Source organism: Leptopilina boulardi, unplaced genomic scaffold, assembly GCF_019393585.1.
Source record: "Leptopilina boulardi isolate dan_hultmark-lab unplaced genomic scaffold, ZJU_Lbou_2.1 LbouV2_44, whole genome shotgun sequence".
NCBI lineage: Eukaryota > Metazoa > Arthropoda > Insecta > Hymenoptera > Figitidae > Leptopilina > Leptopilina boulardi.
Window position 1 is genome coordinate 513754 of NW_026137988.1, and position 12466 is coordinate 526219.

Here is a 12466-nt window from a genome sequence, read left to right on the forward strand (position 1 = left end):
ATTTAACATTGAGACCATAAAACATATGCATTTTGTTTTAAATATTATATTATTAAAAGTAGGTTTATAATTAATTTATTTACTTATTTATATGTAAACGGGCTCAAAAAATAAAATGGTCTTTAGTTCTAATATTAAATATTCAAATATATATAATACAAAATCGTTTTATTGAACTTAAATTTTATTCTTTTCTTTCAAACTTTTAAAAAATAATATTTTGCACTATTAGTTATTAGTTTTAAAATTTCAAATCAGAAAATAATTTTAAATTATTTGTTAAAATTATTAAAAACGAAATTCGATATGGCAAGCATTTTCCTAACTTAAATAAAAGTAAATGGTTATTACGAGCAAAAGTGGTATAGAAGGATATCCCGTTTTTGCTCGTAACTTCAATCAATTCGACTTTCTTTGTAGTTCAATATTTTCCTTTTTTTCTCTGAAACATAGTTAATTCACTTTTGCTCGCATGATTTTTTAAAACCGTTTTTACTATCAGCCCCTCAAATATATTTTCAACGGTTCAGTTGTTATTCAAGATTATGATCGAAACACATTCGTCTAGATGTAAAAAAATTAAATAAAAAAAATAGTGCTTGATTTTTCTATGTCAGCATTCCTGGCAAGCGGCCTACCTAAAAATCTAAAATAACAAACGGTAAAAGTAAAAATAGGTAAACAAAATGTATAACTAGAAAATGCTTCATATCAAAACGTATAAAAATATAGGAAAACTGTTGAACATCGCAGTCCTCGGGTGTTGGCTGCTTTGCTTATAAATGTCAACATTCAGAGCCGTGTTAACAATTTAATTATACATTTATAAGTAATTATTGTCTGTATTTTATTTTAAATATATTAAACTGTTTGAATAAATAATAATTATTCCTTAAGATTAAATCATTTTTAGTTTGATTTTTTAAAATAAAGTTTTGGGTGTACACCCGAAGTAGGGTACCTTCGATTTTATTAAAACTTGGTGTACTAACGTATTTTGGTGCGCTGATTACGAAAATAATAGTGAAAATTGGCGCAAATTTGATTATGATGGTAAAAACCGTAAAAAACACCATAAAATCATGGGTTTTTGCGATTATATCGTAAAAAACCAAAATTTCAAAAAATGTTTTAGACAAAAGTTGTAGATCTCAAAAAACACATATTTAATGTTTAATACATTTTTTACCAAAAGTGATTATTTGTCAAGAAAAATCCAAAAAACCATAAAAATCAAAACTATAGAGAAATTTGGTACTTGTAAGTATACTAACGTATTTTGATGCGTTGATTACGAAAATAATAGTGAAAATTGGCGCAAATTTGATTATCATGGTAAAAATCATAAAAAACACCATAAAGTCATGGTTATTTGCGATTATCTCGTAAAAAAAAAAAAATTTCAAAAAATTTTTTAAACAAAAGTTGTAGGTCTCAAAAAAACACACATTTTATCTCTTATACATTTTGTACGAGTGAGTCAGTATCAAAACTACACAAGAATTTTCATAAAAAAGTTATATTGTACAAAACTTAAAAATTGTTATTTTTTACATTAAATTTTTTTAATCTTGTTTTTATTTTTTGTAAATTTTAACTTTTTTGTAAATGAAAAAATTTTTTTTTTAATTTGTTATTTTGTACATTGAATTTTTTTTTGTTTTTTCTCAACGTTATTTTTTACATAATTTTTTTAGTTATTTTTTACATAATTTTTTTGTTATATTTTACATATAGAAAAAAAATTTTTCCTTATTTTTTTGGGGCGGTTTGAGGTGCCCACAAACTAAATGCATACATTGAAACTGTATATAAGTTGCATTTACAAGTACAAATGAATTTTAACATTAATTCGTATGCAGTTTAAAGTTTGGGTCAGTTGGGGTAAATGGGGACAAAATCCGTATTTTTCACAAATTAATTAATTTTATGCATCAGAAATAAATTTAGATAAGCTTTAAACGCATGAAACTGACTGTCCTTATTTACAGTAAGATTAATGTTAAAATTCATTTGTACTTGTAAATGCAACTTATATACAGTTTCAATGTATGCATTTAGTTTGTGGGCACCTCAAACCGTCCCAAAAAAATAACGAAAAATTTTTTTTCTATATGTAAAAAAATAACAAAAAAAATTATGTAAAAAATAACTAAAAAAATTATGTAAAAAATAACGTTGAGAAAAAACAAAAAAAAATTCAATGTACAAAATAACAAATTAAAAAAAAAATTTTTTCATTTACAAAAAAGTTAAAATTTACAAAAAATAAAAACAAGATTAAAAAAATTTAATGTAAAAAATAACAATTTTTAAGTTTTGTACAATATAACTTTTTTATGAAAATTCTTGTGTAGTTTTGATACTGACTCTTTTGTACCAAGTGATAATTTTTTGAGAAAAATCCAAAAAACCATGAAATCTAATACATGATATACCAATCAGTCATTGTATGTGATCCCCGCCAAAGTTTCTCAATGGTTTAATAATGGTCCAACATTGGGAGCCAGTCGTTCCATTATTGGTGCAATGATGGCACCCAATATTGGACTGCGAATGGTAAAGTCTTGGGATGATCACGCCGTTGCTAATCATTGGTAGCCAATATTGTTCCATCATTGGCTACCAAGGCAAAAAACGGATTCTCAAAAGCTTGGTTATTAATTGGCCACAAAGATTGGGCCAGTATTGGAAGCCAATCATTTGTTATCAACAATGGACCAATCTTAGTAGCCAATTATTAACCAAGCATTTGAATATTCGTTATATGTCTTGGCAGTCAATGAAAAAACAATATTTGAGACCTAATGATGGCATAATATCATTCCAAAATTTAATAAAACGTGGTCCACTTTTGGCAGCCAATAGTTCGACAAGAAAAAGATACAAAAATTTCATTCAATTCATTTCACATATGAAGATAATTAAAATATCTCCTGCCACCAAAAAAAGGCAAAGTATGAAAAAATTGAATTCTGATTTCAACGACAAAGAAATCTGTTCTTATATAGTGTGAGGGTAACACCTTGTTTGAGAGTGGAAACGACTACCACACACCCTATACGCCACTTGTTTGAATTATTGTCGTACGCGCATCTTTCGACGCAGCGTGGGAATCTTCAAATGTGATTTCAAACATTGTGTGAAAGATTTAATAATTTTTTATTACAGTACATATTAAAAAAATTATTATAATTAAAAAAATATTAAAAATTTTTTTTTTTATTTTTAAAAAATATTTATTATAATAATAAAAAGTATTTTATTTAATATAATTGTTTTTAATTTTAAAAATAACTATTTTACAAAATAATTCCAGATTTTTTCAGGAATTAAATATTAAATATTATTAAATTAAATATTTTTATTTAACATATGAAATAAAACCAATTAAAAACTTACTGATTTCAGAATTTCAATCACAATACAGTTATTTTTAAATTGATCCATATATTGAAATTATATTTTTTTAAATATTTATTACATTAATAAAAATTATTTTATTTAATCAAATTGTTATTAATTTTGAAAATAATTATATACAATATAATTCAAAATTTTTTCAGAATTTTTTTCCAGAATCGATAATTTTTTAATTAAATATTTAATTATGAATTAAAAATACTAATTTTCACAAATAATTTTATTGAAAAATTGTAAAACAAGAAATTTGCTCTAAAATATTTTTGAATATACATATTTTGGGCTGAGAAAATCTTTCATTTCACAGAAAATTAAAAGGTATTAAAATAAGCTGCAACGCTTATTATTTTAATCCAATTTTGCTTATTTTAATCCATTTTGGTATTAAAATAAGCAAAATTGGATTAAAATAATAAGCGTTGCAGCTTATTTAAATACCTTATAACTTTCTGTGTTAACAAATGAAATATAACAAACTAAAAACTTACGGTTTTCAGAATTTCAATCACAATACAGTTATTTTAATATTGGTCCATATATTGAAATAATATTTTTAAAAAATATTGATAATATTAATAAAAATTAATTTATTCAATCGAATTGTTTTTAATTAATGAAAAATTACTAATTTTTATAAATAATTTTATTGAAAGAATCTGGAATTATTTTGTAAAATAGTTATTTTTAAAATTAAAAACAATTATATTAAATAAAATACTTTTTATTATTATAATAAATATTTTTTAAAAATAAAAAAAAAAATTTTTAATATTTTTTTAATTATAATAATTTTTTTAATATGTACTGTAATAAAAAATTATTAAATCTTTCACACAATGTTTGAAATCACATTTGAAGATTCCCACGCTGCGTCGAAAGATGCGCGTACGACAATAATTCAAACAAGTGGCGTATAGGGTGTGTGGTAGTCGTTTCCACTCTCAAACAAGGTGTTACCCTTACACTATATAAGAACAGATTTCTTTGTCGTTGAAATCAGAATTCAATTTTTTCACACTTTGCCTTTTTTTGGTGGCAGGAGATATTTTAATTATCTTCATATGTGAAATGAATTGAATGAAATTTTTGTATCCTTTTCTTGTCGAACTATTGGCTGACAATAGGTATTAGGTCTCAAATATTGTTTTTTCATTGGCTGCCAAGACATATAACAAATATTCAAATGCTTGGTTAATAATTGGCTACTAAGATTGGTCCATTGTTGATAACCAATGATTTGCTTCCAATACTGGCCCAATTTTTGTAGCCAATTAATAACCAAGCTTTTGAGAATCCGTTTTTTGCCTTGGTAGCCAATGATGGAACAATATTGGCTACCAATGATTGGAAACGGCGTGATCATCCCATGACTTTACCATTCGCGGTCCAATATTGGGTGCCAATAGTTTTACCAAGAAAAAAAGATTGTCTGTCAATCGTGGACCAATATTGAATCAGTTGTAAGCATTGGCAAATTTCCCATTGGGTATATGGCATTCGTTTGTCCACAATTAGTCCATGTTTGTCCAACAAAAAATTTTTTTTGTCCACCTTTTGTTTAATTCAAAAATGCAAAAAATTAAAAAAATTGCTTAAAAGCACTAAAATTGAAAAAAATTGGAAATCAAAAGTTTCAACGTTATAAATCATTTGTCCAAGGTAAGTTCACCTTCAATCAATCTATAACTTTTCAGTCTCTAATTTAAAAAAAGATTCTTTAAGTAATAAAACAAGTTCAATCATTTATAAGGCTGTCCAACTTGTGACATAGCGTGACGTCACTTTTCAAAATCGCGGCTTGTCGGAAGACATATCAATGTATTGAAGTCAATGGAGCGAATCAGTTTTTTTTATCATAACTTTTGAAAAATTAATTTTTGAACCCAAGTGTAATTGTAAAATATTTTCTATTTATCGAGATCTATTTTTTAAAATAATAAAATCAAAAAATTAATTTTTATTATTTTAAGAAATAGATCTCGATAAATAGAAAATATTTTACAATTACACATGGGTTCAAAAATTAATTTTTCAAATGTTTTGTTAAAAAAACTGATTCGCTCCATTGACTTCAATGCATTGCATGTCTTCCGACCAGCTACCATTTTGAAAAGTTACGTCACGCTACGTCACAAGTTGGACTGTCTTATTACATATAATGCATATAATCGAATAAAGGTAATGCTTGGACAATTAATTTTACCCCCTGAATAAACAAAATAATTACCAAAAATAGTTTTTTCAATGACTTCTTTAATCAATTCCCCGCGTTAAAATTTTATATTTTCCATTTTTTTACTTTTTTTTCTCTTTTCAATTTTAAACTGCTAGACGTTTAAATTCAAGGGTTGGATAATCGAATACAATTAATGGAGAATCAATTTTGTTATCTGTACAAACGAAATTAATTCCCAAGAAGGTTGAAAACCTACAGTACCCCCGTTGACGGTATATTTATACCGTTTTGCTTGTTTTATTAAAAATAAAATTTAACTTATGTGTCATTTCAGTATATTTTGCACAAAGTTGTCGCCAACTTTTGTCAAAATTTTTGTTATTTATTGTAAAATGTGAATCGAAAGTGTAAAAAGTTCTAGAAACTGTTCTTTCTTTAGCCAGAAAAAAATGTTTTTAAAAATTATATAATTTGCCCTAAAAGTGTAAAAAAATGATCCGTATAACTATGACAAAAGTTAATGGATTTTAATTTATCTACAATGAATTGTAATGCTTTTTTCACGTACTTTACAAAAATGTTTACGAAATTAAAAAAAAATTTCACCCCTTTTTTTCAAAATCAACCCTTATTTTTCAATTTTCACCCCTTCGGGTATTTTTTTTTTTTATTTTCATTGGAAAGCTGACGTATTTTCCCATGAGCTATGTAAATATGAAAGTGGGACAACAATAATTTTGTGAGAAACATAATATTAAAGTAGGCGGTGCCTATACCGGGTATACCTGGAGATCATCTTTGAGGATTTAGGTAGGCACCGCCTAATTTAATATTATGTTTCTCACAAAATTATTGTTGTCCCACTTTCATATTTACATAGCTCATGGGAAAATACGTCAGCTTTCCAATGAAAATAAAAAAAAAAAATACCCGAAGGGGTGAAAATTGAAAAATAAGGGTTGATTTTGAAAAAAAGGGGTGAAATTTTTTTTAATTTCCTATACATTTTTGAAAAGTACGTGAAAAATCCATTAAAATTCATTATAGATAAATGAAAATTCATTAACTTTTGTCATAGTTATACGGATTTGAAAATGACAATGTTACCCTTAACGTCAAAACTTCAACCCCCTCTACTTTCTACAAGTATTTTTTTAATGAGTTTATATTTTAGAGATTTATTACTATCATATAGGACAACAATTTACTAAAGTATGAAGCCAATCCCAGAACATTGACTTTTTGGGCTGGGGCGATTGAAAAAGAATCTCTTATATTGAAATTCTGTATAATAAAAATTCTAACTAATAAATTTGATGGGATATTCATGCACAACGATTTTCGCAATATTTGAACGTTAATAGACTAATATTTTCTACTTGACAAAAAACGAATGTTTCCAGTAAATTTTATATTTTAATTTCAAATTTTGCAATAAATAAAAAAAATTTAAGAAACTTTTTATAATTTTTTATAATTAGTCAGAGCCGACTTCGGTCGACGTATAATGAAATGACCCTAATATTTTGAAATTCATGTTTGCTCAATCTTTTCCAATAAGTATTGGTATAATAATAATTGAATCGAGAATATCAGAAAGGGCTCTTGAATTTTTTTTATAAACTTTTTAAGTATAAAAAATGATTTTCCTTTGAACCTAACGACTGCGTTGTTCATAAGTGCAAATTTCATATAGATTTGCCTGTAAATGGATATTGAAAAACTATAAAAAATATATGTCATGTGGGGTAAACGGTTTCTACCTGAGAGCGTCAGGTAAAGATCATATATCGTTCCTCGTCTTACAGGCGGTAAACGTTTACTGCGTTGGCTGTTCAAAGCCAGGGCAACATCGACTTCCAAGTATCGCCATTGCTACAATATTCTCTCAGTTATAAATTGTTTGATTTTACATTAATAGGAATAGTTAATTTTTCTTATTTTGTAAATTAATCTTTCATCTTGGATTTTTGACTTCAGAAACAAACAAAAAACTTATTTTGTCACTCGTATTAGTTCATTATTTTCTTTTAAAAATTACCTCGAATGTCAAGAGGGCCTCCTCGTCGTCGCGTTTGTAATATTCGATGTTGATGGTGATAAGACCCTCTGGATATCCTCTGATGGTGATTAAACTGCCTCTTGGTCCAGTATACAGAACAAGTAAACTTCCATCGACATAAGATTCTGTCAAGGGTTTTAACCCAACAAAATGTTCTTTCAAAACATTAGCAATATTTGACTTTAAATTGGAACGCTTCTCGGAATCTACGATTGCATTTGAAGAGACTGTGAAGTCCAAAAGCACTGTGTGAGCCACCATTGTGTCTAAAATCTAAAAAAAATAAACGTGATATTTGTCTCTGCAAATCTGTATTATTAGAAAATTTAATATGTTGACTTAGAAATATTAAACTAGTGCACTGTTGGTTCAATATGGTTATTTATTTAAAAAAAGTAAAAATCATTGTTTTACTTAATACCTAATCATATTTAAAAAATGGTGCACTTCTTTAAAAATCCCAGCAGTGAAGATATTAAGAATTATTTTCTCAAGAAAATAAACCATCATTTAATTAAATCTGATTATTTTTACAAAATTTTAAAGAAGCTATATGATACAAATTTTGATCATATAAAAATGTATAGATAATAAACCTATAGAGAACAATTTATCAAAGTATTAAACTAATTTAATAAATTTAAATTTTTTGTGGCATTTTTTATTAGAGAATGCCTTATATCTTTACTGTGAAATGTTAAGAAAATTTTATATAAAATTTTGTTCTATATTAAGCTTGATAATTAAATATTTTTAAATTAAGCTATATAGAATTGTTTCCATTTAATAATTCTCATGTAAAATGTAAAAGAATTAAGATTACATGCAAAAAGCAAAAATATTTTTTTAAAAAAAAAGTCAAAAATTTTGAGACTAAGACGTTATCATTTTTTATTCGTTTAAAAAAGTAATTTAAGACAAATTTATTTTTTGTTTACTTGAAACTGTAGTACACATTTCAATAAAAAATAATGATTACAATCAAAGAAAAGATTACTATGAAAATAACATCAAAATTCGTAAATTTCAATAAGTTGGCAAATTTTTATTCTAGTTCATAATTTGCATTATAATGTAATTGCATATTTTGTTTCTTTAGATAATTTTCCCAAAAAATAATTGTAATAAAATTTAAAATTAATCTAATTTTAAGGGGTTAGCAGATTCTATTTTATGATACACTGAAATAAAAATTAATAACAATTTATCGTATGCAAACAACACCTCTTACATAAACATATTTCAAAATACCAAAAAAATTAATTTTAAAATATCAATATTTAAGTGAAAAATAAGCATAAAAAATTTTTAATTCAAAAAACTGCAAGAGAAAGAAAAAAATATAAATAATCTTGTAGTATTACATAATTGATTATCATGTGAATGTGTGTCAAGGCTGATGTGTTTTAATTCAAAACACATATGACAACAATTTATATCTATTTCAGTAGTAATGAAATGAAAAAACAATACATTTTGTATAAGCCTTATGATTCAAATTAATCTTTACATACCAGGATAATTAATAAAATCTTCAATTATATATGTTATATATATATATATTTTTTTTTATAAATCCTATTGGAGCTTAGGCGTTTTCCAGATTCTCACTATGAGCGCTCAGTGAACACGAAAAGGTTCTCAACCTGTTTATAAAAGTATAGTTTAGTTCCTGTGACGGCTGCCGTCTGGCTCTAGTTACTTTTCGAGGGATATGTTGGGTGTTTTCGGGAGTTGCGTGAGTAGACTGTCAGTATGTTGTGATTGGCTAATCCATCAGCATGTTTATTCTGAATGGGTAATTTTTTTACTGTCAGCATACTGTCAGCCATACGGGAAAAAATTTTGCGCAATAGCTGTACTGCCTACTGCGCAGCTGCAGCTCTGTACTTTGTGGGTTTCCGCGAGCTAGTTTATGGGTAGGAGCTGACCATGACTTGACAGCAGCTAACCACAGCTGGGCATGGACTGTGCAGTCCTGGACAGCGCATGCACTAATCAAGGCCTGAGCAGAATAGAAACGTAACCGGAATCGTAATCGCAAACGCAACCGGAAGAATGAGTTAGAAAACGATAGACATATTGTTTGTCCTTCTCTAACTCATTCTTCCGGTTGCGTTTGCGATTACGATTCCGGTTACGTTTCTATTCTGCGTTGGCCTTCATGGATAGCACGTGTCCACAGATACGCAGGCAGCAGCTACTTTCACTTTTGTACAAAGCGTGACCACTAGTGGGCAGCTTATGCGCAAAATTTTTTCCCGTGCAGTGATGGGTACGTATAATACATGACGTATAATACGTGGTTTTCTACGTGTATAATACTACGTATATTACGTGCCAAGTTTTCTACACGATGTATATTACGTTTGATCACGTGATTTAAGAGCGGCAATTTTAAATTCTTCATTAAAACACATCATTCATTACTTTACACTATTGAAAGAGAAAGTTGTTTTCATAATGTTTTGACAAATTAAACATTTAGCAACATTTTTATCAGTGCCTAGCTCTTTTATCCGCTCAAATTCCATTTTGCCCAGGGCAAACCCTCTTTAAAAGATTTTCTTTTACTTTTTCTGACCATTTCTATTTTATTTTAAGACTTTAATTTAAATAGAATGATAAGAAAAATTCGTTATGGCAAAAATCAGAGGATCATAAATATAGATGTCAAAATGTCAGTGGTTTTCTACATGGTTTTATACATTTTATACGTATATTACGTCGAAAACGTATTATACGTACAAAACTTCGTGTGACGCGTCATAACCCATCACTGCTGTCAGCAACTCCCGAAAACACCCTTTAAATTATCAAGGTGGTTCCAGAATAGGTGCAAAAGCCAAGTCCAAGTGGCAATATCATGAGTGCGAAGGGGATAGGAAGTCTATATCTATCTCTCTTGCACTCATGGGATTTGCATTTGGACTTGCACGGCTTTTACACCTATTGTAGAACCTCCATTAGGGTCAAGTCCCATGTGGATGCAAAATGTAAAGGCTTGAGCAGAATAAGGCCTAAGCACAATAGCAACGTAACCGGAATCGTATCGCAATCGCAAACGGAAGAATTAGTAAGAGAAGAACAACAATATATGACTATCTCCATTCCTATCGAAAAGGTGTCTTTCGCTTTTAATATCCTTTTTTTATCTCTTTCAATATCCAGTCTACATCCTTCTATTGCTTTCTATTTCAATTCTTATCGACAAAATGTCTTTCGCTTTTAATAACTTTCACTGATCCTCTTAGCAAATGATGAATTTGGGTTATGATCACGAAGTAGTATAATGGAGCGGTCACACCTCGGCTGCAGGAGCAGTTGCCCATGGCAACCGTGTAAGAGTAAGAGAGATAAAAGATTTTCCATCTCTCTTACTCTTACACGGTTGCCATTGGCAACTGCTTTTGCAGGCGAGGTGTGACCGCTCCATAAGGAGACATATCGCTGTATACAAAAAATTGCCCCGTTTTCGGTATTCACGGTTCTCAAGGTGCTTTTATACCTCAAATTTCGATCAGATGAACATTATTTCTGGACCGTGAAAAGTCATTTTCACGGCGGGTATTTTTGAATTGTTTTAAACAAAAAATGTTTTTTTAAGAAATATAATATTAAATAATTGTTTAAATATGTAAGAACACTTTAAAATAGTGATAGAAAGATGATTTGATTGAAAAATTTAGCAAATTTTGCTTTAAAACGTTTCCTGCTACAAGAAAGTATAAAATGACGATGTTTGTGAAATGGTTTGTACAGTGCTTCTTTCTTGTGAGTGTCTCTCAGAGTTTTGTTTATGTTATGTCGGTTCTTTTTAACTTGTAATAAATAATGAGTGCTGAAAATAAATCGGTAAGTTGAAATGTTTATCAAATAAATTTAAATTCAACTAATTGTTTCGAATAACTGAAATTAAAACCGACATAACATAAACAAAACTCTGAGAGACACTCACAAGGAAGAAGCACTGTACAAACCATTTCACAAACATCGTCATTTTATACTTTCTTGTAGCAGGAAACGTTTTAAAGCAAAATTTGCTAAATTTTTCAATCAAATCATCTTTCTATCACTATTTTAAAGTGTTCTTACATATTAAATTAATTATTTAATATTATATTTCTTAAAAAAACATTTTTTGTATAAAACAATGCAAAAATACCCGCCGTGAAAATGAATTTTCACGCATTTTCACCATACACATATAGAAATGGACAGCTCACCACTGTGGAGAGACGGGATATGGATGAGTGAGAGAGAGAAAATATCAACTTATCCTATACTCTCTCTTTCTAGCAAAATTTGATTGGTTAAAGCATTTTGTGACGTCAGCGCTCCAGGGCTGCGCTTTGTAGCAATAGTACCTTGTACATGTATCTATGGTATCTTCCAAAGATACACGTATGAAAAATGTTCATTTAATTTTTGATTGTAAATAAGTTATTTTTAGAAATAATTGTGGTAAAGTTTTGTTATTGTCATTGGTCCTATAAATATAAAGCTTCCGAAGAAAACACTAGTACTACTAGAATTAGACAAAAATTTAGGAAATTAATTCTCTTTAAGAGCATTTGAACCTTCGTGACGTCACAAATCATGGCGCATGACACGCAAACTTCCCAGGTATGTGAAAAGCACAATTTTGAATATTTTTTAAAAAAAAACCTTTTGGAAAATGTTCAGAATAACATAGACTCTGTCTGTTATGTGCGGAAAATTCAAAATTTTGCGTTTAAAACGTTTTTTAAACAATGTTAAGGTCACAAATTATGGCGCATGACACGCAAACTTCTCAGGTATGT

The 12466-nt window shown here is 28.2% G+C and overlaps 1 protein-coding gene across 2 annotated transcripts in view; it reads right to left on the reverse strand.

The window, feature by feature from the left end:
• The window catches only part of LOC127289521 (spermine synthase), a 51765-nt gene extending 42268 nt beyond the window's left edge, over positions 1-9497 (reverse strand). The window contains exons 1-3 of one of the 2 annotated variants that reach the window (XM_051317503.1): positions 9176-9497; positions 7641-7934; positions 7363-7474 (exon numbers count right to left, since the gene is read on the reverse strand). In XM_051317503.1, coding sequence (XP_051173460.1) covers positions 7363-7474; positions 7641-7922 — 394 coding nt within the window. In that variant the 5' untranslated portion in view covers positions 7923-7934; positions 9176-9497. The remainder of the gene's footprint in view (positions 1-7362; positions 7475-7640; positions 7935-9175) is intronic. The other variant, XM_051317502.1, reaches the window with a different exon arrangement.
• Positions 9498-12466: the final 2969 nt, after the last annotated feature.